We start from the raw sequence: 26,591 nt of genomic DNA, 5'->3' as shown, positions 1-26,591 counted from the left end.
AGTTTAGTGTCTTTAAAGATGCAGTAGCTCAAGTTGATGGAGAGATTAGTATAAGACTATTTTAAGGTCTGATACATGGAAATTCAAGATGTCTGTTCATAACATAATCATTCCATTGGTATTTATCATGTATGAACTGAAAATATAACAATCCGGTACAATGCATGTACTTGCATAGACACTTAAATTGCTTCCATTGAGCACTTCCCATATACAAGCAGGAAATTCTGTTCAGTACATGCACAGTTTTTAACACACTGTACTATTCTCTATATTTCAACTTGTGCCCATACAAACTAGTAATTAAAAGAAAAAAATTTCCCCCATGAAAAACATTAATTTTTTCCCTGCATCTTCCCACCACTGGCATTGCTAGGAAAGGTATACTTTAATTTGCACTTGGTACTTCATTAAAATAGCCTGTAGGAATATAATTAATCTGTCCATGCTCTGTCCCAAGCAGTATCACTCACTGCTATATGGTGCTAGGCACTAATACCTTTTTCTCTCAAGCAGAAAACAAGGGGTTTGATGTCTTTCTTATGCTTCCCTTGCTTTCATTTGCTGTCAGGCCTAGCCCCCTTTCCTCACAGAGTTACTGCTGGTGGAACTGGAAGGTGTTGGGATCAGTGTTTCCAGTGATGCTCAACCGTATGTTTTGAGTGTCTTCAAATGATTCGTATCACAAGCTGGTTCTCTGTAGCTTCAGGACTCAGACTAATACCAGAGAAAGTAGGTCAGCTGTAGAAATCCAGCAATTAAGGAAAGAACATGACTGGACCTGCAGCTGCAGCACAAAAAGGAACAGAATTCTTGGGTGTACTGAGACTGAAAGCTCGAGGACAAATATTTTCACTTCATTAACTATCCCTTTATATCTCAAAAATTGTTCCTGATGGATGATATCAGTACATTTAAGAAATCTACTTATATTTTTGACTAAAAGAATGGAGATAACTTTCAATTTAAAAAAAACTAATATATTTGGAAAATATTCCTAAATTGGGAAAAAATGACCTTTGCATTTATTATTCCAGTCAAATTGTTGTAAAAATAAGTGAGTACATGGTTTTCCAATTTAAACTAATTCAGCACAGTTATTGGACTGTTCATTTTGCTTAGGTCAAATAATATCCTATGGCCTCCTACAGTCGTGGTTCAGTGCTGAGTACAAGCTTGTCAACATAAGAGAGCACTGCTGAAATAGTCAGAAGAGATTTATCCATCAGTTAGGGAATCCTCTCAACCCAGGTGCTGACTTATACAATTCTATATTACTTTTGCTTATTAATTTGTAACAGGTATTGATAAGGAGATTTTTAGTATGATTAAGAAACTATTCTGATTTTTTTTAAATTTCCCCACTAGATATAGCCACTTATTAAAACATTTGATTTACGATATGTGGAAAAAGGTACAAACAAACAAAAAAGCATGGTAAATTAGGATTCCATGCACTATTCTGTGCTTTTATGATGGAGTAGTTCACATTGAAAGCAATTTCATTTGATCCAGTTCCTAAATTTAAATATAACAACAATTTCACTGAAGTCCTATAGGCTCTCATATGTCTAAAGTATGTATCACCCAAATGAGGTAGTGTTTTGACAGGAATGGGGCCCTGAAAGTACAACAGGGATCTATTCTTTCCTTCAGCCCAATTCTCCTTTATACTACACATGATGGTGGTTCATCACCTATCTAATAGTCAAAAGGTTTATTTTCTGTTCTGTAAGAGGGCAAGGAATGAAAGTCCATCTACCTGGATCACTAATTTTATATTTCATTGGTTCTGGGGATGGTATTAGTTGCAGATATAACTGTAATGCCAAAATACTTCATAGAACTTCATTACATATTTGTATTTCTAACAGAAACAATAAGTTTATTATGCTAGAGAATCTGTCCTAGTACTTACACAATATATACTAAATGAAGTATAAAAAGCCTACCAAAGTAATAGCTAGTGTTTTGAGAAAAAGCAAACTTCTTTGTTTTAAGGATCTGCTTCAGTTGTTTTGGCAAAGTTGGTGGCAAAGTGCTCTATACTTAACCAGGTTTATATTCTTAGAGTTATTTACAGAGAGATTTAAAATAGGAATTAATTAATTTAGCATCATCGATTCCATCATTAAATTAATAATTCTCATTCATAATGGACCTACTTTCTCCTAAATTTTATTTTCCTCTGTGTTTTTTTTTCATTCTGGCATGTTTTTAATCATTGCTCATCATCACACATGAAATCATTCTCACATTTTTCTTTCCTGAAGCCTGATTTTTCTGAAAATTCAGTTGGGAATGAAATCAAATCTCTTTTTCAACTTCTATCTGCCAGTTGCCTGAACACTAACAGCTCTGGTGTGTTCAGATACTCAGTAGTTTTCCTGGTTTGAACATTTTCACTTTTAATTCTAAATGTAAACATCCAAAATATCATGCATTCATTACTTGGTTTTATTTTTAAAAATCCTCAAAATTAATTTCAATTAGAAATTTGCTTAGAAATAGATTTGGACTTGCTTGGATTTATCCAGTAAACATGTAGTATTAAAAATTTGGTATGTTCGATTCAGTCAGGGATTACAATTATCATGGTTTTGCAGATATACATTAAGTAAATATTCTAAAAAGCACTGATCAATACTTCTTTTTCCTCTTATTTTTTAAAGTTTGTTTTAATGGGTCTTATTTTACCCATTCTTTAAAGCTAACATTCTCTACTATTTGTATTTTTCCTTCTAACTAAGTTTGGCATTTTATCTTTTCTCTGTACTGCTTTTCTGACTTGTTACTCTCAACAATTGAGTTGTAACACAGATATTAGAATTATAATTGCATGTTACATGTGAAGCATTTGTAAGATCCTGGTGCCTGTGTTCTTACAGTGTCTCTCTTTGGTTTCATTTGTACTCCAGGTTGTGGTGAATGCCCTGTTAGGAGCAATTCCATCTATTATGAATGTGCTTCTTGTTTGCCTTATATTCTGGCTGATATTTAGTATCATGGGAGTAAATCTGTTTGCTGGAAAGTTTTACTACTGTGTTAACACTACAACTGATGAGAGATTCGATATCAGCCAAATTAACAACTTCAGTCAGTGTGAGGAGCTCATACAAAACAACGAAACTGCCCGCTGGAAGAATGTGAAGGTCAACTTTGACAATGTAGGCCTTGGTTACCTATCTCTGCTCCAAGTGGTAAGTCACCAGTCCTTAATTTCTGTTTATCTTTCTGTATCTCTGTTGTTTACCTGCAACAGTAAAAAGCTTTTTACTTATTTTTTTTTAATTTAGAAATTTTGTCACTCAATTCTTGGTTTGAATTATGAAGTGTGAGATAAATCCATGACTGTACAGAAGAAGTAAACACAAAGCCTAGAGGATATACTGACTATGAGAAAAAAAATGTAATTCAAACATAATAGACCGTAGCTGCATTGAATCTGTATCAACTAAACCTCTAATGCTCATGCACAGAAAAATAACTTCTACACCAGATATTATTCATAATAGACATAAGAGTTCTTAATGAATGCTGCCCCTCTATAGTCAGATATTGGAATTGGCTTGCAATTCTTGTTCATGAATAAAACATACAATAGAAAGCAAGAGTGAGCTATTAGGATTTCACTCTGCTGGTTTTCATGAGTACAAAAGACACTTAGTCTTCAGCTCCTAAAAAATGCTTCTGACAAGGCATTTTCCAGGAACAGTATGACCTAAACACCTGTGTTCCGTTTATAGGCTACATTTAAAGGATGGATGGATATCATGTACGCAGCTGTAGATTCTCGTAATGTAAGTATAGTCCCTTGACTCCATTTGTTTTGATTGTATGAGCTCCAAGATTTGAGAATGTAATTTTAACATCTTTCAGAAATTACAGTAAAAATGAAAGAACAAAGAGTTACTATAATTTTGTAGTTAAAGAAAATGGAAATCATAGGAAAAATACAAGAAATGAGGTAAGCAGAGGAGCAGTCCTACAGTACTCCATTTTCTCTATGGTACATTTGAATCAAAATTCCCCAATCCTACAACACACCTGTTGCCATGAAATACCTTCTCCTCCTCTCATTATGCATTGAGCCATTCTTTATATTTGGAAACAGAGACCATCACAGAGAGGTTTTTGGGGTTTTTTTTGTAATACTGATCTTATTTATAGTTAAGACTTTCATTGTGCTCTGCAAGCTGCCTGACTGCTTTCTTTAGGGCAGAGTGCTTATTTTTAATTAGACCTGTGCATTTTCTTACCCTTTGGCATGCCCCTTGTTCCCTTGGAGCAAGTTTTCCTCTAGTTCAAAGTAGACAATTGAATAAACTATACTAGTAAAAGTAAAGCTCCATTTCTTTTTTTTTCTTTTTTTTTTTTCTTTTGTAAGCTGCAGTCACAGCAGGAGGCTTGCTGTGGTATAGTGAAGGTGCAGAGCTATACCAAGAAAATATGCTTACTCTAAACATGGCTTGGATGCCTCTCTTCCACAATCCTGTGCAGTTTCCTAAGTGCCTGTAGCAGTGAAATCTCCACAAGCAAATATTTTGTATTCACTGTTAAACTAATGTGTAGTTTCTATGCCTGTTTTGTAGGTTTTGGATCAGCCCAAGTATGAAGATAACCTGTACATGTATCTTTACTTTGTCATCTTTATCATCTTTGGATCGTTTTTTACCTTGAACCTTTTTATTGGTGTCATCATAGACAATTTCAACCAGCAGAAAAAGAAGATAAGTACTTCATTATTATTTTGAAAAGAACATTAAAAAAATCTTGGTCCACTGATGACAACTTTATTAATATTTTTTATAATAAATTAGTTAAAGTGCCACATAGTAAATACATTAAATTATTAAAGCTTATAATTTGGCTTGATGAGGGTTAGATGGACAAATGACAATCTATGACTCTCCATGGTTAGTGAAATACTCAATGTCATCTTTGTAAAGATGTGGATTTGAGACTGAAGGCTTAATTGACTCATAAAAAGGCTAACCACTGAAATAGCCAAATGTAGCTGTAAAAACTCTTTGCTATACTACCTTCATGTCACAAAGCTCAGCAGTATAGATTTCTGAACTTTGATAACAAACATTGTATTATCTTTATTTGTATCCTCTTTAGTCTTTGTGTTTTGTCAACACTGCCTGAGAAGGTATCAGTGTTCCAGCTGCTGAACTCAACACTTTCTGTAGCTTAATACTTAATATAAAAGTCATAAAAGACGATTTTTATATCTGTCTTACATTTTCCCACAGATGAGAATATGATCATTAGTATTATTTATAAGTAATCAATAAAGATACATGATTGTAACCAGTTTTTGTCTCTCGGGTTTACTTTGGAGGTCAAGATATTTTCATGACAGAAGAACAGAAGAAATACTACAATGCAATGAAAAAACTGGGTTCAAAGAAACCACAAAAGCCTATACCTCGACCAGCAGTAAGAATAAAACTATTTTCTGTTATTTTTACATCTATTTAAAAATTGGATTTTTTCTATTATGCCTTAGGCTGAAATAAGCTGTAAGCAAAAAAAAAAAAAAAAAAAAAAAAAAAAAAAAAAAAAAGAAAAGCCTTATTAATCTGAAATACCTTTTTTTTCTTTTTCTTCTGTTATAACAGAACAAATTCCAAGGCATGGTCTTTGATTTTGTAACCAAACAAGCATTTGATATCAGTATCATGATACTTATCTGCCTTAACATGGTCACAATGATGGTAGAAACAGATGATCAAAGTGAAGAAATGGAAAACATTTTATATTGGATTAACCTGGTGTTTATCGTACTTTTCACTGGAGAATTTGTCCTGAAATTGATTTCACTTCGTCATTACTACTTCACTATAGGTTGGAATATTTTTGATTTTGTGGTTGTAATTCTCTCCATAGTAGGTAAGAGCAACTCATTTTTATGAAATGTCTAATTCTGTAAACATGGAAATATTTTTGCCATGTAAAATCTATTTATATTTTTGTTCAACTTTGTCACTAGAAAGTCTTATCCATAACATAACTGAAAAGTATGGTAAGAATTTTTTAGCAAGAGATTTCATACACTCCTACTTTTTTACTGGTTGAAATTGGATCTATATTCTGAAATCAGTAGAGATTCCTACACATGCATGAAAGGCAATTTTGATATAAACTTACAGTGACAGTTGCAGGTGAAAGAGTTCAGTCATCCAAAATCCAAGAGTAAAATCTGTGTGGGACTATTATGAGGGTAGGATGCCTGCACCCCAGACAGCAGGGTAAAACCCCGTGCTTACTTCAGTTTTGTTTGATCCTGAGAGGCTTTGTGCCTGAGATAGAGTGAGCAGAGCTGAAGCAGATGTGGTAACAAATAATGACTACACTAACCTTTGCTTTATCTAGAGCAGCAAACTTGAAAGAACTTGAGTAAAAATTGTGGGTTTTTAAATACTCCTTAATATGCAAATCAGTTTTGCTATTTTTGTATCAAAAAAGTTATTTTTCTGCTTTGAGGCACATAATACAATGCTCAATTCTTTTATTCTTCCATGAATCATAACAAACCTTTTCATCAGTTTGTTTATGCTTGGAATTTCTGTGTCATTACTAATAAACCTGTGTTCATGTTATTTTTTGTGTGATTAAGAAGTCACAGTTCTCCCAAAATGCACATATTTTTTTGAATAACCTAACTTGATTACATAGAATTTCAATACTAATGTGCATATGATCTTTCTTCAGATTAACTGAGATTATTTTTTTTTACAATTAAACAAAAGGGTATTCCTCTAATCTCAGCATTTGCTAATATACATACACTAGTTATCAGTTTGTCCTAAAAAAGTATACCAAACACAAAGGTTTTGTAAAAAAACTGAATGGCTAATCCCTAAAAATCTGTTTAAGTATCCTACTCTTCTTAAAGTTCTACAATCCTTGTAGAATATATCTTTAGCAGTGGTTTTAAAATGTAATAATACTCTTTACTGATTTAACTTGTTTTTTCCCAGGTATGTTTTTGGCTGAGATGATTGAGAAGTACTTTGTATCTCCCACACTATTCAGAGTCATCCGGCTTGCCAGGATCGGTCGAATCCTGCGCCTCATTAAAGGCGCTAAGGGAATCCGCACTCTGCTTTTTGCTTTGATGATGTCTCTCCCTGCTTTGTTCAACATTGGGCTGCTGCTCTTCCTGGTCATGTTCATCTATGCCATATTTGGCATGTCCAACTTTGCCTACGTCAAGAGGGAAGTTGGGATTGATGACATGTTCAACTTTGAAACGTTTGGCAACAGCATGATCTGCCTGTTCCAGATCACCACGTCCGCTGGCTGGGACGGTTTGCTCGCCCCAATTCTCAACAGTGGGGAGCCGGACTGTGACCCCCATAAAGATCATCCAGGGAGCTCTGTGAAAGGTGACTGTGGCAACCCTTCTGTTGGGATTTTCTTCTTTGTCAGCTACATTATCATATCCTTTCTGGTAGTGGTGAACATGTACATTGCTGTGATTTTGGAGAACTTCAGTGTTGCTACTGAAGAAAGCGCTGAACCCTTGAGCGAGGATGACTTTGAGATGTTCTATGAAGTCTGGGAGAAGTTTGACCCCGATGCAACACAATTCATAGAGTTCAGTAAATTATCAGATTTTGCTGCTTCATTAGATCCACCTCTTCTCATAGCAAAACCCAACAAAGTCCAGCTCATTGCAATGGATCTGCCCATGGTGAGCGGTGACAGAATTCACTGCCTTGACATCTTGTTTGCTTTCACAAAGCGTGTTTTGGGGGAAAGTGGGGAGATGGACGCCCTCAGAATACAGATGGAAGATCGGTTTATGGCAGCCAATCCTTCTAAAGTCTCCTATGAACCAATTACAACCACACTGAAACGAAAGCAGGAGGAGGTGTCTGCTGTCATCATTCAGCGTGCTTACAGACGTCATCTCCTGAGGCAAAAAGTCAAAAAAGTATCATGTATATTTAGTCAGGATAAAGGTAAAGAGGAAGATGATCTGCCCATGAAAGAAGATATGATTATGGATAAACTAAATGAGAACTCCACTCCAGAAAAAACAGATATGACCCCATCCACAACATCCCCACCTTCTTATGACAGTGTAACAAAGCCAGACAAGGATAAATATGAAAAAGACAAGTCAGAAAAAGAAGATAAAGGTAAAGACAGCAGGGAAAGTAAAAAGTAACATAGAACGCTGTTTGTAATAAACTGTTTACAGCCTGAAAAAGTGCGTATTTGTGTCAACAGGACTCCTGTAGGAGGTACATGCCAAACTGTCAGTTTTTACATATATAGATATATATATAATTATATATATATATAAGGTCAGTGCCTATAGCAAGACAGTGACCCCTCGTCATCAAACTGCAACTCTGTAAAACAGGGTAACATCTTGACAGGAGGTTGTTGTTTTTAGTACCAGCTGACACTGCTGAAGAGATGATAAAATGGCCAACCAGACTGTAGGGACCAGTTAAAAAAATAAGGTGCAAACCTATGAATCTCTGTGTTTAACATGAAACACACAGTACAAAAATTGTATCCACTGTTAGCATTTCAACAGTCACATTTGCCATATTTTTACAAAAATCAGTGTTGGTGAACTTATCATTTTTTAATTCACAGGTTGTTTACTATTATATGTGACTATTTTTGTAAATGGGTTTTATGTTGGGGAAGGGGGTATGAGGACCAGGTGTTCTACTCTCGGATTCTCTATAATGTACAAACAGAAGTGATTTGCATGAAGGCATGCTGCACTTGTAGTTCATGCATGGGAAAACATGACGTCGCACAAAGCAGCAGTCTGACTACTTCCATGTTTCAGGGTGGCTCTGTATGTTGAGGTGCTTAAAAACAGTATCCGTATCTCATCCAGACAAATCTTAATGTGCCTGTAAAGTCCCATAGAGTCTACAATAATAGAACAGATGTTTTATTTTTTCATAAGTCATTTAACAGTAGTTGAACAATCTCTGTATAAAAATTTTACCGAGGGACATAGAGTCCACTTCTAAGTATTCTTCTGCGGAAAACAGTTTACCTGACCTTGGGAAATTGAGCTTACCAAAAACCTGCAAAACACAAGGATTATGAAGTTGTTCTGCTTCACCCTGCAGTATCATTTAGCCATCTTCTGCTCTCAGCAAGGTTGACATTGTATGTGTTGATTAAAAAAGTACCCTCTATGTAAATAGTTACTTTATCCCGTGGTGCATGTTTGAGCAAACAAATAATGACATGTGCACAATATTTATTGCATCAAATATGTACCACAGTAAATGTAATTTGCAATCTCTCAACAGCTAATATGAAGTATTCTGTACCATTATAGACAGTTTGGAAGCTATCACTGATGCATGTTTATCTTGCCTTTGCTGCTGTAATTTTACTCCTTCCACTGTTAAGAGTCTAATATGGGAAGCCATAGCTCAGTGGTTAAGTGAAATAAATTGTTCAATTGGTCATCATTCTTTCACGACATCAAGCAATAGTTTGCAGTTATTTAAGAGCTTCTTGCTTTGCATTTTAAAATTTTAAGTGACTACTGTACGGTGCATAGTCAGACTGTACAGGATATGTTGCAAACTGCTTAATCTGTTGAAAACTACATGGATAGAATTTTCTAAGAAAATATAAATACTGTAAAAATACCATTTTATTTTATTTTTCAGCATTTTGTACATAAAATAAGAAATGAGAATTATCTTCAGGTTGATGTTACTGTCACTTTTATTACTTTCTATCCATAGCACTTTTTAATTCAAGAACTTCACAAAATAAGAAACAAAGGAAAGAATGGGGTAGCTTTAGGTTTCTGCTTTTTTATTAGTACTGTATTTTTGCACACATTTTAATGTGAAATAAGTTTCAAACTGAGTCCAAAATGCACTTGCTTCCAAATAGATATAACTTGTAATTGAAATGTGGTGGGGAGGATTTGTTTAAGATTCTAGCACTGCCTGCATCAGAAGTTTCAAGGTAGTATTTTTATTCATGAAATCTTTACCAGTGTTTGTTTACATAGACTATTCTTATTCTTGTTGATTCATGCTGCACTAGAACTGTTCTAAATATAATATGGGATCCACAATGCTTTTTTTTTCCACAGGAATTAAATAGCAAACATGTATAATTGATCACATCAGGACATTTTGTGTTTCTTACACAAGCAAAAATTCGATGTTGACTCCTCCTTTTACAAAAATATTGACTTGTGTGTCGGTGAACTGCATGCAGGAAAATGCTATTACCATAAAGAACAGTAAACCACATTACAGTTGAGCCAAAAGAATAAAGACTTCATTTTTTATTGTATTTAATGGTTTTGTCTGCATTTTTTATTTTCCCACTAAAAACTATTGAATATCAAGAGGTGCTATGAAAGTAAAATATGAATATATATAAGATGCTAGAAATAGGTTTGTGAAAAGTAAAAAAAAATGAAGCTGTATGCTTTCTGAAAGATCTTAAACATCATTTGAATTTAAACTCTTGAGGTTATTAATCCTATTCAGGATCCCAGGATAGCATCTAAGAACTCTTGATGCTTCAATCCCTTTTTCATATCAGGTGTTCCGAGACACCTAAAAAGCCAGACATTAAATAAAGTCTCTAGCTACCAAGGCTGCAATGTATGTATCATTTCAATTATATTCTACATTTGAAGTGAAGAATTAGCTTTGTGTTATAAAGAAAAAAAATATTTATCTCATTATTTTCTAAGTAGAATTTATTATTTTATGATAAGACATGAGAGCCAAATTTTTAGGTAGCAATCGTATTTGAGTGCTGTTTCTAAGAACTTTTCTCTGTCTTAAATTTAAAGTAATGCCATGAAGGTTACACTGAACAAATTAAAAGCACAAACTAATAATCATCATAGATGTGCAGATATGCACTCTACATCAGATCCTCTGAAGAGTATTGGGAAGAGCAGATGTAGCCAGGAATCTGTGTGATGTGGAACTGTGAGCTCCGGGTGTGCACCCCAGGAGAAACACAAATGGAGCAGTCGGATGGTGCATGCCTCTTGTCCCTTCTCTCCACAGTTTTCAACCACTGATGGTCTGTTGAGGTTGTTCACCCTAGAAATGAGTATTGCAACTCTCAAGTAGTGAGCACTCAGGCTGCAGTGTTTCAGTTACATTTTTCACATCAGCTGTAAAAAAACAATTGTCAAGGCAGGGTGTAAGATGGGGAGAGATGAGAGAACCCAAAATCCAAAATATCCAAAATCCAAAATGTGTAATTAAAGGACACATTTCACGTTGGTTTGGTTGGTTTTGGGGAGGGAAAGGTATTGAAAAAAGAGCAGGTACATAAATAAAAAATTCGTCTTAGACTGAAAATAATCAGTATGTATCTGGAGGGGTTTGAGCTTACCAGAAGACGAGCACAAAGTAAGAAATTATTAAATGCCTCAAACAGCAAGCGGAACAACAAGCAGCTGTGGTTGTGCTTGGGTACCCCTCCCTTTGTTGTTTGTTTAGTAAACAGCTCTGCAGCAGGACTGGAAACACCTGTGACAGACCCATGGGACACGGGCGATGCCCACGCGTGTCCCGCAGCATCCCGCTCGGGCTGTGCGTGCGGCCGGAGCGCCGGGCCCGAGCAGCGCCCCGGGGAGGGCGGAGCGGGAGCCGCTGGGGTCACCCCGCCCCGGAGCCGGGGCAGCGCCGCTGGCCGCGCTCTCTGCCGGCGATGGAGGGCGGGGGCCCGGCGTCCCTGGCGGCGGCGGCTGCCGGAGCGGGCGCGGGCCCGGCTGGCGAGCCCGGGAGGCGCCCGGCGGCGCTGGGAGCCCGGCGGCTCAGGTGAGGGCCCGCAGGCGCAGTGCGCGTCCGCCGGGCTCAGGCGGCGCGGAGCGCGGCCCGCCCGCTGCCAGCGCAGGGGCTGGGAGATCCGGGTGAGGAGGGAGGAGAGCAAACCCCGCTGGCATCTGCGCTTGGAGTCACCCAGAGACAGCCGCTGTCCCCAGAGCGGAGGCGATCTGGATCCTCGCCTGTAAGAGCGCCTGTCTGTCCTGGCGTTTGGCACACCTGACGCGGAAAGGGATGCGAGGTGAGGTGAGGTGGCCTGCGGCTACCTTGGGTTAGGGCTCCTGGGGTTCTGGCCGTCCCTCGGCGCTGCCGCTGGCCCAGCACGTCCATACCCAGCCGCGGCCCTCGGCCCGGAGCCCCTCGGGGTGTGTGAGTGTGTGTGTGTGTGTATGTGCATGCGTGTGTGAGAGTGAGAGAGAGAGAGTGTGTGTGTGTGTGTGTGTGAGTGTGTCTCTGTGTGTGTCTGTGTGTGTGTGCGTGCGTGTCTGCCCCGCCGGGCTCGCTGGGCCGGGGGTGCCGGGCCGGGCCTGGCCTCGCTGCACGGAGCGCACGGACCGGGCTGCGCTGGCCCCCCTGGCCCCGGCACAGCGGAATAAATGGGAAACGTCTCAGGGGATTGATTTCTGTGTAGTCCGTGGTTCTGGATAGATCTGTGGTGCTGCAAGACTGTGCTTGTCGTGTGTGAGAAACTGTGTTCTATATCCACTCAGCACAGCAAACTCGGGAGCGATGCTATACCTCCAGTTCGTTCTTTGTCTAAAACATCTTCTGCTCTCAGTAGACAGGAAAACAAACAGTTGTGAGAAGCTAGTAGAGCTTAATAATGAACAGCTCGCTGCAGGCTGCAAAACATGCTCAGTTTCCCATGTTCATTCACACGTAACGGGTAACTGTACGCACCATATATTGCAGTGTTCTGAACGAGGATGTTTTGCTGGGGAAAGTCTGCTGCAAAAGATTTCCCATCCACATTAGTCACCCTTACTTTATCACTGGGCAAATTGGAGAATGGATTTTTGCATAGTGTGTGTAGAAAAAACAAAGCTCCAAGGGATTTGTAAATTTCAGTATATTTACCCTACGTAAATGAACACCCAGGGACATAAGTGCTGGAGTGACATACCTTAGGATGATTCCAGAATCACAACTTATGTGCTTTTTAGTCTTGTCAGAACAAGGCAGGCTAAAGAAATCTCTAAAAGAGAGGTTTTAAATATTGACTACAAGGAAAGGTCTGCTCTGCTCTTTTTGTATGCCTGGTCTTCTCTGTGGCTATTGTTTCAAGATGTTATTTTCATATTTATTATTTGAAGAGTAGTTCAGGTTAACTCAGCAACATCCCTCACTAGTCACTAAAATTGTCATCATAATTTGTTTTAGACCATGCAGTTAAGTGCAGCAAAATGAGAAAATGTGGATAGTTTGTGACTAAGCATGCTTTATTTTAAAGTGTTCTTACACTTCATAAAGCTTTTTAGGTCTAATTAGCTTTTACTATGAAATAAAGAGAGCTTTCTGCAGTATGTGGTAGAATTTTGGTTGAACCTTGGGAAATCTGTTTGTATTTTGAGTTAGGTAGTATATATGGAATCTAAAGCACCTGAATGTGGACTGGTTTCTTCACTCTGTGGGGACCCTTACTTGTGTAAAAGTCCAAAAAGTGTTTGCAGCATGCACTGTTACCCAGCTATGAATTTATAGTCTTGTGTCTAGATTTTTGTCTTTGTGAGGTTGTTCTAATGACAATTTAAAATTATTTCCTGCCTCTGTGATTGCATTGCAATGGCTGTGGAGGGAATAAGCAATAAGCAACTGCAGGAGGTTGTAATGTGTGTTACAACACACATTCACTATTGTAAATTGTTGTATTTTGGAAACAAATGGCCTTGTAGAGACGCTACAGATCGGCAGACAGCCTTGTTTGGCACTTGTCACACTGGTAGCACAGCTTGCTTTAAGCACAGACAGATGTTACTGCACGGATGTACTACATCAGTCTGTTTGCTCACAGTGAAGGGGGGGAATGGGCCTGAGCTGGGGGTTGCTTTACTTTCTATGGGGGAATCTCCTACAGGTGGTTGATGGTGACTGATGGTTTTGGTTTAACCCCAGCTGGCAGCTAAATGCTGCACAGCTGTTCACTCCCTCCAGCAGCAGGATGGGGGAGACAGTCAGAAGGGTAAAAGTGAGGAAACTTGTGGGTTGAGGTAAAGGCAGTTCAGTGGGTAAAGGGAAAGCTGTGCACACAAACAAGGCATCCATCCAGCAGCTCCCACGGGCAGGCCGGTGCTCAGCCACATCCAGGACAGCCAGGGCTGCAGCACACGTAAAGGGGACTTGGGAAACAAACACTGTCACTGCAAACACCTCCCCTTCCCCCTTCTTCCCCAGGTTTGTGTGCTGAGCATGACATCCTATGGTGTGGGATGTCCCTGTGGTCAGCTGGGTCCTGGCTGTGCCCCCTCCCAGCTCCTCGTGCACCCCATTCTCCTCCCTGCTGGGGCTGTGTGAGGTGCAGGAAGGGCTTTGACTGTGTGTGAGCACTGCTCAGCCATGACAAAATCATCCTGGAATTACCAACGCTGTGTCCAGCACAAATCCAAAACACAGCACCATACTAGCTGCTATGAAGAAATTTAACTCTCTCCAAGCCAAGCCCAGCACATTAATTTAGAGAAATGTTGAGCCAGAGAATAAGAAGGTTTGAGTGCTGTAAAGGCCCCAAGCAACTCACTTGATGAGCCATTGGAAAGGTCTTACAATTGTTCATGTACTCTACGTGAGACCCACAGGAGAAATACAGACAAGGTATTCTCAAGAGATCAAAACAGCAAAAAGAACTTTATTGGCAACTTTAGAAAATCAAAGAAACTTTGAAAAGGGTTTAATGCAGCATTCAATCAACATAAAACATTTCTCGAAGCATTAATTTGGCCCATTCAACTTAGCAAACTGTAAACCAATTCAGTTCTAAGTTCTTAAAAATTCCAAGAAGAAGGAATTAGAAGAAGAAAGGAAGGCAGAAAAGATTCAGAAAAGGACACATATCAGTACCAACTCCTGGACTCCTGTGGTACTGAGATAAAAATTCCAATAGGAAGTAGGGTCAAGACATCTGATTGCTTTGTGTTTGGCCTTAAATACCCCTTGGCCTTCCTGGGCCCTTCTCCCAGGTGGGCCTTGTGGTCATTTGGCCCCTTAGGAGCTGGGTTAGGAGCCCCAGAGTGGGGTGTGGGGCATTGCTTCCCCTGGGCTGGGTACAGCAGGCTCCAGGGCAAGGCCTGAGCTGCCCTGCCCCTCACTCCTGCACTCCAGAGGGTCTCTGGACATCAGTCTCTTCATCCCTCACAGGTATCTCTGGCAGTGAACACATCTCCCAAAGGTGTGTATGAGTATGATAGAAATAGAACATTTGTGTTACTGGAAAAAGAATTCATCAAATAGATGCAATGTTAAGTGAAGGACTGATACATGCATGTAAAATAATCTAGAAGATTTAATATTTTTATTTTTTGCTGTTTCTAGTACGCATCATTGTAATGTATTACTCTCTTATCCCACAACCCATTTAAGGAAGCATATATGTTTGCCAATTCTAAAAACTTGTCAAATGAATAATGCCACACTATTCTGAAAGTAAAATTTTATCTTTTAGAGGTTTTCTCACTGAACTGGTTCACTTTGTTGTAGATTGCTTGACTTCTTGAGTCCAGTTTAAATACTTTTGCAGACATTAATAAAGATGCAGGTATCACTGCTCTCCCTCTCCTTCATCCTGTTTGCTCTATGGCTTTGACAGGTAAAAAAGTGAAGCCTGTTGCATTTCCCAGGCAGTGCCCTCTCCATTGGGAATGCCTTCCATTACTCTCAATAGCCTCAGTTACTTGATGATTAGTCCAAGCATTTGGCAAGACCTGCACAGTTCTGTGCCAGGCTGTGCAGGCTAGGTCAAAAAGGAGAGTGGGCATGGCCAAAATGGAGATAGCTGCTCTTATCTGCCCTCCAGGGAGGGGGGTGAAGTGAAAGTAATCCAAACTAATTGGTTTCAGTGATAATACATTCTGTATAATGTGCTGTCTGATAAGCAAGTGTTGTTAGAACAGATAAAAAAGAATGTATTTCCTAATTAATGGTTCTGCAAAGCAACTGGAGCCATGAGGCAGTCTGCAGATAAGACTTGTACCTAGTTCCCTAGGATTCTTTTTTAATTAGTCATAATGTGATGCTTAAGTAGTTACAATGTTAAAAGGTATTCTAAACATATCCGAGACTGCTTTGGCATATAAAAGCAGCATTGCAGGTAACTGTTTTGCAAAACTGTTTTCTTCAGGGTTCTCCCCAACTTCATTGATGTGTCACAGATCAGCATATGTGACCTAAGGGTCACATCATTTCAGCACAGTCCTTATCATGTGGTGTTCTCAGGACGCTTTTATCATACACATATTTGACAGGAAAATAAGTCTAGTGTCTCGATAAGATTATAATGGGGTACTGAAAGGGTTATGTTTGAAAGTATGAGTTCCATGTTATTACATGGATCCTTTGATCAGCCTGTTGGGTTTTTTTATTCACACTTCTGCAAACTGTTTGTGTTCAAGTGGGAACTGCATGACTCTGGGTTTGACACTGCTTTTTCACTTTGCTTTGAAGTGCCAAGAGCCTTCTCAAAAGGCATGATGTTCTATTTTAGTAATCAAGCACTGATTTTTCTTACCTGGTGAGAACAGATACAAAGGCCAAATTGCATGTATACCCTTGAAATATTGGTTTATATAATTGCATTAGAAGTCTTCCTTTATATAGTTTCTTATGCAGTATTTTTTTGTGTTTTAGTCTTTTGTCTCTTCTGTTTCTGAGATCTGTTTGTCTCTCTACATAAAGTACAGTAATGTAAATCACTAATGTACACTTTGTACCAAATATATCTGCAAAGGACACATATGGAAGTAGGTATTTTTGTGCTGGATGTAGTAGATATGAAATACAAAATTACCTCATTTTATATGAGCAATGTCTGTATTTTAGTGAAAATCTGCAATATATTTGTGGAAGGAGGATTTGGAAGAAAGATTTGAGGCAGCATTTTATTTTCAGGTTGAAAATACTCAAGCATTTTTTATACAAAACCCTGAACTGTTGGTCATTTCACAGTAGACTTGTTTCTGTTATAGGCTTGCTATGTCACAACTGGCTTCTTTTGCAGTTCCCATGGCAACAAGGATTTTTGAGCTGCCAAGCAGGATACTGCTTTGAGGGAGTATAAATATTCTTTATTACAAAGAAATTTTGATCACTGAAAGCTGATCAGGCACTCTGCTGTTCCCCCTCAGGTTCCTCCCCAGTCATCTGTGTTTTGCCCATATGTTTACACCTAAATGTGAATTCTTATTTGACAAGAATACCTGTTCTAATTTTTAACATGGTATAAGAAATTATGAAAAAATTGTCAAGCCTTGCTGTGGTGATAGCATAGAATTAGATGTTGTCTTCCAGATAGTCTCAACAAGCAGGAGAGCACTCTATATACCTAAAAATTTGTATGTTTATATATTTGTGAACCTTGTATATGCTTATAAAAACTATTGAGAGTTTAGTTGCTTAGAATTTGCCCTGCTTCTGCTGATGTTTACTTTGGCCTAAACTTGTTTCCAAGATAAGATATTCATAAAATATTTACTTCTTTAAGAGATTTACAGTGTACTTTTTAAATGAAGGATCTCAAAATACTGCACCCAGTTCACAAACTAAAATTTATTAACAGTGGCAGTAATTTTGTGTGTTTTTCAGTGTCTGTCCCTCACCATCTCAGATGGGCAAAAGTGACATGGGGTGTTTGGGGTGTATCCTGAACCAAATAGCTACAGGATAAGCCTTGACTGAGTGACTCTGCTTGGGTCATTTTTCCAAAGTTAGATAGGTTTTCTGTGTTGTTGTTTTTCCTTCTGAGCACTCATTCCAAAATAAGAAGCTGGTTATTCAGATTTGTCAAGTTCCTGCCATAACCCCAAGTTTAGTATGGGTTGTTTTGTTTTGTAACTGGTAAAAAGGAAATGGGAATTACAAAGTTGCTGAAATAATCAGCTCAGGTAAAGTAGATAATTTAATGTTGTAAAAGCCTCTGAATAGTACATCTAAGAAATTTATCCTCATAATATGTGGTAATTTAGAGATGCATTAAAAACAAATTTGGAAAGTAAAGGTAGTTGCCAGTGGCCTGCTGGTCTTCATGGTTTGGGCTGGGAGAACTGTTTCCCCCTGCCACTATCACCACACACAAATGTGGATTGTTATGGAATCATGAAAAGGAAAAAGGACCACTGTGGCCTCTGCAACTGGAGCTACTCATTCAAAGACAAGCAGTTCTGCTGGAAAAGGATCATACAGGAAGGAGCAACCTACTATTTAGTGATAACTTCATCCAAATATCCATTTGTTAAGGACTTTTCACTACAGCTATCACCTGTGTCGGTTATAGCTGTAACAAAATAACTTGCATATACAGGAGAGAAATTGAGCCTAGCACCCAGAGCCAAGCATGAATACCCTGGATTCACATAATTTTGTTTTCAAGTGAAGCTAGAAGTTCTGGAATTACTGACTTTGTTATTTTCTTCCAACTAACTTCCATTAAAGTCAATTCAGAGCTAATATTGGAAAAATGCTTACGGGCTGCAGAGGTATACAATTCATAATATGTGATTCTGGAACATTCTGTTTGGAAATTCAAGAAACTCATGCTGTGAAAACTGGAATTTGGAGCATGGGTCTGAAAAGATTTAGGGAGGTGGATAGCATCTGGCAGTGTATTGCATTGCCCCTCCTCCCCTGCCTTCCAACACAACCTCAACTCACTTGTAAGAAAGAGCTTGAAGGCTTATTTTGGAATTTGTTTTCTGGCTTTGCTTGTAATACTAGGCAGTGCAGTTTTTCACTGAATAATTTGTCCAGCGCTCCCTAAGAATTCGAGAGGAGAGATAATTGCTACCTTGGGTTTTAGGCTGAAGAAATGCAAAAAGTTTGGGAAAAGGGATCCCTTAAATGCAATTAAAGAGTAAGAGCAGTGGAGTAAGAATGTCAGGAACTCTGTTGTTTGTGGTGAGGATGTGAGGCTGGTGATTGTGCGTGGAGCCCGATGAATGGATTGAACAGCTAGCTTGTGCATCTCTGCTGAGACACATTAGGAGTGACAATGTGATGACATAATCACTGACCCCAGATTGTTCCCGGCTATAAATCCTCTGGTTGCAGTCTCCACTGTTTCTCTGCATGTGCCGTTCACGTTTAAGGGCTTTTCAGATCATCTCCAGCACCATCTGCTGCATAATGGAAAGAAAACAATTGTGCTGTGTGTGGAGCCAGCTGACTCCCTGAGTGGATTTGGGGGGTTGCAGAATCCATCTCGTCTGGAGGAACTTGTCTGTCTGCTCGTTCCCACTGCCGTGCTGAGCACTTGTCACTAGGCTGCCATTACGCATGAAAAATAGAACAAAGTCGGGACTCGTTTACAGGGACATACAGGCTTTTGAGCTGCTCAGATGCTCTGTGTGCCTCCTCATGCTCGGAATAACACACGGCCTGGTGTGCCCCCCGTCAGAACTGGGGACACGCTGTGTTTGAAGCACCTTGTGAGGATGAGTGTGCTGGTAACACTTGTGGTGCAGGGCAGGGAGGAGACGAGCACAGGATTCCTCGGCTGCAAGCATTCACTAGGTGTCAGTGCGTGACTGCCGCCAAATGATGCTCTTGCCGAGTTCTTTGATTGTGGTACCTCCCTTAGGAAGAGGGATTTTAAAGAAAATTCACACTTTTGTTTGTGGAATGCAGTGTGGGTTACATTTAAGGATAACTAATGAAGAAAAGTAATTATTTTTTGTTAGGAACAGTTTAGTCTTGTTTTTAGAAACAGTCTGATAAAAATGCTGATATTAAAATAAAATTACTGCCATGTTTTGTGCTTAATGAAGATAATTTAAAGACTTAGAGTAGCTCCTGAACTGATCACTATCAGGATTTCTTGTCAGCATCTGATATATTGCTGATGAAACACACTACTTATACTGTTGCTGATCCTGGGTGTGAGTAAAATTCCTATTAAGATGTAAAAAAATTGTAGTTTTTATAGTGATATATTATCTGTAAAATGAATACATTAAATTGTTATCAAAACTATTAAAGATCAAGTCTGTAAATGTCAATCAGAGAGGAGGAAAGCCCCGTGAATATAGCTAAAATTGCCTGGTTTTCTGTTCTCTTATCATATTGTATCCCTAGAGTGAAATATAGTGTTTATTAGAATATCTTGAATTGCTTGCATCTCACTATTAGATTTTTAAAAAAAGGTGGGCTAAAAAATTGATTGAAAATCCACTTTTAAAACAGATTTAAATTCATATTTAATTTAGTTTTAGTAATAAATGGTTAGGGAACTCATCTTTTCAATCTCTGTAGAGTGATCAGCTTTCATCTAAAAGTTTAAATTGTTCCAAAATGGATATTTTTTGTGTTGGTTGTGAAAGTGCTTGGTGAGAACTGCACATTAGTAGGTGAAAATAGCAAAAAGAGTCATTCATGTGATACATGAAAATATTTGAAATGGCTTTCCTGTACCTTCCAGCTTATATGGAACTTTTCCTATTATATTTTAATCCATAACATTGAGCGGATGATACCCTTTACCCTTTTATACCTAATCTATTTACAGGCGAGGGCTTTTGTAGAACTGTTGCAGGTTACCCCTGGGGAAGTGCCAATGGCCGTGCTGACAGATAAGAGAAGTTGGCTTGGTTACAAAGACAAGGTTTTGACCTGTGCTGTACACTGTCTTTCTACATATTCAGTAGGTAGCAGAGATACTGAAGGCATTGTCTGATGGCCAACCTTCAGTATTTTCCCAATTTGATGTGGCTGTAAAAGCTGTACTTGATAGCTGTACTATCCTTGATGCCATCTTTGTTTCATCATGCCACCTACCTGTGAGACAAGAACCATCTGATCATCAAGGGCTGATTTCTTCTGCCCCAGAGTCCCTCCAGTTACATTAAACACTGCATCTCTCATCATGGGACACAGCTATCTGACTGGACAGATTTTTCAGACAATTTTTGATTGATTTTGTAAGAGATCTTTAAGGGATATTGTAGAAAGACTGTGGAGACCATTGTCTGCACCTCTCCCTTAGAGACACACTGAATATAAACACTTGTTCTAAATAAAGGAGAGCTTAAATGACTTCTCATTGCATATGACTTTCTGATTTTGTGTCTGAACACTGAAGGAAGCCTGTTCTCCAGCTTCTATCACTCATTACTTCACCAAAAATCATGTATTCACAATGATGCAAAATAAAGCAGACTCTGTCACTGCTTTGAAAAGCCTTCCTAGCCTAAGGCTTAACAGTTTGTGTAAAAAGTGAGGCTTTTTGGTTTTGATGACAACTTTGGGATTCTTCCAGAAGCTGATCTGTCTGAAAAGAGCTCTCTCTGCCCAGTGACAATGTTTTTTGTCTTTCCTTGTTTGACATGTCTTGAGAAAACTGTTTAAATTAGCTCCTGGTTGTTGCTTTTGACTACCCTGTTATTCACTGCCAACCCTGACCTTCTGTTGGTATGGCTCCTTCAAAGTTTGTGATTCTGCTAAGCGTTTTCTTGCAGGCTGCTGCTGCACTGAAGGTGATTAAAAAGGCATTTGCAAGTCAGGAAATCCATTTGACGTCTCTCTGCAGCTACAACCTTTAAAGTAATGCTTACCCTGTTCTTAACATAGCCAGTAGAACTTGTGTCATCCAGCATTTCACTGGGGCTTCCACCCTGCTGAAATGGGGGCACTGCAGGAATTCTGAGCTTTAGAGTACAGTCAGCTGTGTGCAGTGGAAATCCAAAGCACTGATCTCTTTTCTATGGGTGAACTCTTAATGTGATTGGATTTTCTCTTCTACAAGTGATAGCCATGTACTGGTTTATTGTAGTTGAGAGCAGTTCCTAAGAAAATGAGAGACTTGGATACTGTTTTTTCTTGGCTGGAAGTGTTGAAATTGACACCTGAATCTTTCAGAGATATAAGGTAATGAACAAGCTATAAAATAATGTTGGGAGGATAGTGCTAAGCAAGGGCTGCCATTCTCTTGGCTGATATTGGATGAAATGGGGCATAACACTCTAATGCTGGGCCACTCACTTGTGTGTAGGGATCATTTGGCTTTCTTGTTCACAAGATTGATTTGGAAATAGGAGCTAGACTCTTGTTCCCTGCCAAGTGAGTGTTCTCTTCTAGAATGTTTTTGCAGATCTGTATGTGAAGACACAGGTCGATTTTTGCAGAACACTGCTTTCTTTGGTGCAGCTGAAGTTCCTGTTACTTGAGGAGTGAGGGCATTTTAATTTATCAGCAAAATTATGTGCGTTTTGAATTCTGTCTTAGCTGTGGTGGAGTAAAAAGTTAAATAATGACCTTTCATTTTACAAGGAGACAAATTAGGCACACTCTGAATTTCTGAAAAAGCAACTGATCTTTCACATAATTTTCCCCTCCTTTTTTTTTAACAGCTCTGCCATTTACAAGCTTTAAATTTGCTTACTATTAATTCAGTAGCTTAACTTAATGCCCTACTCATCATCTTTTGTGATTAAAGATCTTTAGTCTTTATGTGATGCGTAACTTCTTATGTTTGTTTCCTGTACAATGGTGATTTTTCTTTATGTTATTACAAACAGGCATGAGAATGGCCCCAAGGAAATGGTTGTATTGAAAGGCTGGGAGTACTGGTTAGTCACATGTCCTTCTGAACTGGACATGATTTCCTTGGATGCTCTTTCCTTGTCTGTTTTGGTGAGCTGTGCATCAGCAGTACTGGGGAAAAACACTGAGTACTATCAACAGCAACAGGGCATGGCCTTTCCTAAAAATATACATGGGGTAAAGGAGGCGCTCCTTCAGTGACTTCTGGAATTAAATTTGTGTATTAAAAATGTAGTACTTTTGTTGGTAGAAATGTAAAACACTCTTAATTTTTTACATCAGAAATGGTTATGAAAAAAAACCTGGTTTGTCTGTATGAAGTACTTGAGGACCTGATCCACCATTTGAGACCTCTTTTGATCACTGGTTGGCACATGGATACATGTAGCATACTGCACAAAATCCAATATCTAATACAAGAAAAATGTGATTTTAGATATTGGTGTAGCCTTGTGACTTCTCTGGTCATCTGTGTGAGCTGACTGTGGGCAGCCCCACAATCCCCAATAAAAGTAAAATGCTAAGGGCTGCTTTTAGTGACCAATATGAATGAATATGAGCAGTAGGTGAGGCTGAAGATAGGGTAGCTGTAGACTCATGAATGAAGCTGGGCAGGGGAGAGAGAGCTGAAACTTGCTAGGAAAAACCAAATTAGGAGGATTAGGACACTATGCATGTGGTTGAAACCAGGATGATAATGCTCAGGGCAAAATTTATCTCAATCTTGTTGTTTTTTTATTTTTACTCTTGAAAAAATTGAGAGATGCCCACAGTTGGGGTAAGCATCAAATGTTTGGAGGAAATGTATTTAGATATTATCCCTGTTCTTAATGTTTTTCCACACTTCCTGTTTGATCCTAAACTAATTGTGGTATAGCTGCTTAAGCTTACAATATTTGGCTTCGTGCATTTATGTTTCTGTATGTTTTATTAACCTTAAAGGCGTCATCAAGTGCATTAGTACAGGAGGAGGAATATAAATAAATGAAGAAACTCTTGCCTGCAAATAAGCAGAAAAAGACCCTTTATAAATCTTTCAGGTACTCAGCTGTGTTGACTAAGTAAAATCTCATAAGGTGCCTGTGTCATAGCAGTGAAAAGTGGCATTCCTCCCTGACCTAGCTGTCAGTCTGTCTGTGTTCCTTTCAAAAGGTAATACCTCCTCCTTTCCCTTACTGTGCTCTGCCACCGTCACTGGGGCAGATATGGCTAAAAGCCAAGGATTTTTGTTTATCACTAATAAAAACTGGGTTGTTAAACTCTTTCAGGTTTGTTTCATTTTGCCTTTCAGTCATGAAGTGTAGATTATGGTTCAAGAGGAGCTTGTTTTTGAAGTCTGATGTTTTAGGCTTTTGTATTGTTATTTAGTTATGAGAAGTCAAATCTGGGTTTTAGGAAGCGCTTACCTGACTTAGTTGGTTTGCAAATAAACAAAATTGGAAATAATTTCCATGGTAGAAAGCCGCTTTATAAGATAGTGACAGATGAGTTAATGGAAATCCAAATGTACTCTGGTGCAAAAGTTCCTTGCTTACCTTTTGTCTCTTTTTGTGCCATTTGTTATATGACTTCTGCTTTGACTGAAGGCAGATGACTATACTTTTGAGCTGATTGAAGGAGTATAGACTGAATGTTGGTAAGTGGGTGGGAGTCTGAGAAACTTGAAATTTATGTAACTTGCATTCTAAGAGGTTTAAATTAGTCTGCCTTGAATATGCTTTTCAGTTTTGCCTGAGATTTGTTCTCACCTGGCACTATTTTCATGGAGGTTTCTGTGGTGTAGGTTTTCTTAGGATTTTTTTTTTTTGGCTGGTTGGTTTTGTTTTTAATTTTACTTGATTTCACACAAGCTTGCTACACATATTTTAAGAAGAAAGGAACATTTTTTTTTTTGTTTTCCTTGGTTTTGTTTATCAAGGAGTAAAGAAAATCTTATTTCTAATGTTTGTGTTAAAGCTGTGGCAGGTGTATTTGGCCTTTAGCAGTGCAATGGGCAGTGTAGCCCTTCCCCACTCGCCCCACTGATGAAACTTCCCAGTGTGCCCATTCCCGAGGCTCTGGCAGCTGCACTCCCAAGGCCACCCTTGGCCCAGCTGGGACCAGAGCCCCTCATGGCAGGTGGCCCCAGTGACGGGGCAGGCCCTGCTGGGCGCCCAGCACAGCCCCTCGCACAGCCAGACCGAGCTTCCTCACCAGTTCCACCCCGGGTTGTCCACAGCAGAGCTTCACATGCCCATGAAGCCATTTATTCCTGGCACAGTAACACAGAAGCAGCTGGAGCCTCTGAGCAGGGACCCCCAGAAAAGGCTTTGTACCTTCACAGTCCCAGTGTGGAAAAGTCTCGAGTCTCCTCCAGGGGTCTTCAGCTCTTGCTGCCCTCCCTGTGTCCATCCACCTTCCTAGTGTCACCCAACTTTATCTCCTTTCTTATTAAAAAGTTCCTCCTGTGTCTCTCAGTGTCCATGCACCTGGCCAGCATCACCAATCTTTGTGCCTTTTGTCATCCCAAAGTCACCAGTTCACAGCCTCTTGTCTCTCTCTGGCCTCCCGCCCAGAGCTCAATCTGCATCCTCACCTGCAAGCCCAGCATTTCAGTGTAGTTTTTACAGCTCCTGGATAGTTCATTCCTCCTACTGTAACAGGAGGAATATATTCAAGTGCCAGGATCCACTGACCAGTATGATGTGCCTGATGAGAAAGGGCTTGGTTTGTTTCCATTCTGAACTGGAGCACAGTTCAACTCCTTCAGACACAGTACAGTCTTCTAGGTTCTGTTGAAGAGTAAAAACGTATGAATGCTGTCCTTAATGAATCCTGTTCTTTCCTGAAGCAGTTTTGATTTTCAGAATATAGGGTGATGTATTTACACTGCGCATTGCTCGTAATCATCCTCCACCTTTTCCAACCTGACCTGTCTTCAGGCTTCATTGAATGCAGTCAATGGGCGTTGAAGCCAATATAGCTTGTTATATGGATTCTGCATTTTTACTTTGCTATTTAACTGTGGAGTTGTTTTTATATTTTGCCAAAGACTCACGGAAACTGTATCACACATATCCTGTTTGATAGCTTCCAACTACTTAAACCTCAGAATACTGGGATTCTGCTGGTATTTCTGAAGACTCAATAATGGCATTTTTCTACCATTTGTGAGAAAGAAACATCAACTTTCCATTTGCTTTCAGTCATAAATCATATAAAACTTCATGTCAATGCCAGCAACTTCAAATTGGGGAAACCTTGCCCTGGGTTTCATAATCAAACATCAGTGGGTTTGAAAAAAAACCAGTGTTTTTGACTATGCAGGATTTTTCTAGGCAGCTGAGTAGACACCAGTAAGTCAGTAAGTCATACGTAGTTCATTCATCACTTCCTTTTTTTCCCTCTAATGATGTTTATTTTGCTTGGATACCATGGTGGCACATTTTGTAACAACAGCAGATATCCTGAGTTGCCACATGGAATTGGCATTGGCTGTGAAATTCACACAGTCTTGTTGCTACCTTACAAGCCAGGTTCCTCCTGCTTTCAGTGTCATCGCACAGACATGTGGAATGCTGAGAAACAAGGTGTTACAATGCCTGTCTGCATTCAGGAGATCCAGTAGATCTAACGTGTGGAACATGACATGCCTTCTGGGACCCTGCTAACAGAATTGTGAATAGGGGTCTTATTTCTAGACATGTGTGAGAAATCTGTTTCAACATCCAAGGAGCAATCTTTCAGAAGAGGATTTTGCTGTGGAAGACCTGACCTCTTTCAAAAGGTCAGGTGATAGCTCTTCTGCTGCTGAGCTGGATGGTAACCACTGCTTGTCTTGGGCAAATGCCGGAGCCTGCAGTCAGGAGCCTGGTGAACAGACTGGTGACTGTCTCAAAACTCTGCCTGGAGCATTATCTCTAAACATCAAGCTCCACCTGTGCCTTCATGAAAGATGTTGGAGCTGCTCTCACCCTTGACAGGAGAGATCTACAATAATTGGTTCTAGTGAAGGACTGTGTGATAAGCTATCATAAAGTTGTGTAACCAGAGTAT

At 39.2% G+C, this 26,591-nt stretch overlaps 2 protein-coding genes and 1 long non-coding RNA gene across 9 annotated transcripts in view; 2 read left to right on the top strand and 1 right to left on the bottom strand.

Moving 5' to 3' along the window:
* The window catches only part of SCN2A (sodium voltage-gated channel alpha subunit 2), a 73,754-nt gene extending 63,437 nt beyond the window's left edge, over nucleotides 1-10,317 (top strand). For all 5 annotated transcript variants that reach the window (XM_074548566.1, XM_074548563.1, XM_074548565.1 and 2 more), the window contains exons 22-27: nucleotides 2,919-3,200; nucleotides 3,747-3,800; nucleotides 4,593-4,730; nucleotides 5,341-5,445; nucleotides 5,628-5,898; nucleotides 6,990-10,317. In XM_074548566.1, coding sequence (XP_074404667.1) covers nucleotides 2,919-3,200; nucleotides 3,747-3,800; nucleotides 4,593-4,730; nucleotides 5,341-5,445; nucleotides 5,628-5,898; nucleotides 6,990-8,185 — 2,046 coding nt within the window. In that variant the 3' untranslated portion in view covers nucleotides 8,186-10,317. The remainder of the gene's footprint in view (nucleotides 1-2,918; nucleotides 3,201-3,746; nucleotides 3,801-4,592; nucleotides 4,731-5,340; nucleotides 5,446-5,627; nucleotides 5,899-6,989) is intronic.
* Nucleotides 7,010-12,289, bottom strand: LOC141730470 (uncharacterized). The gene is made up of 2 exons (XR_012581986.1): nucleotides 12,086-12,289; nucleotides 7,010-11,161 (listed from the first exon to the last, which is right to left on the bottom strand). It is a non-coding gene; the product is annotated as an uncharacterized LOC141730470 (long non-coding RNA).
* Nucleotides 11,682-26,591, top strand: part of CSRNP3 (cysteine and serine rich nuclear protein 3) — a 97,459-nt gene continuing 82,549 nt past the window's right edge. For 2 of the 3 annotated variants that reach the window (XR_012581980.1, XM_074548567.1), the window contains exon 1: nucleotides 11,682-11,813. The gene's annotated coding sequence lies outside the window, so the exon portion shown is untranslated. Of the gene's footprint in view, nucleotides 11,814-11,921; nucleotides 12,061-26,591 lie in introns of those variants that run through there. The other variant, XR_012581982.1, reaches the window with a different exon arrangement.

Source organism: Zonotrichia albicollis, chromosome 10, assembly GCF_047830755.1.
Source record: "Zonotrichia albicollis isolate bZonAlb1 chromosome 10, bZonAlb1.hap1, whole genome shotgun sequence".
Classification (NCBI taxonomy): Eukaryota; Metazoa; Chordata; class Aves; order Passeriformes; family Passerellidae; genus Zonotrichia; species Zonotrichia albicollis.
This window is presented reverse-complemented; position numbering and strand designations above follow the sequence as displayed.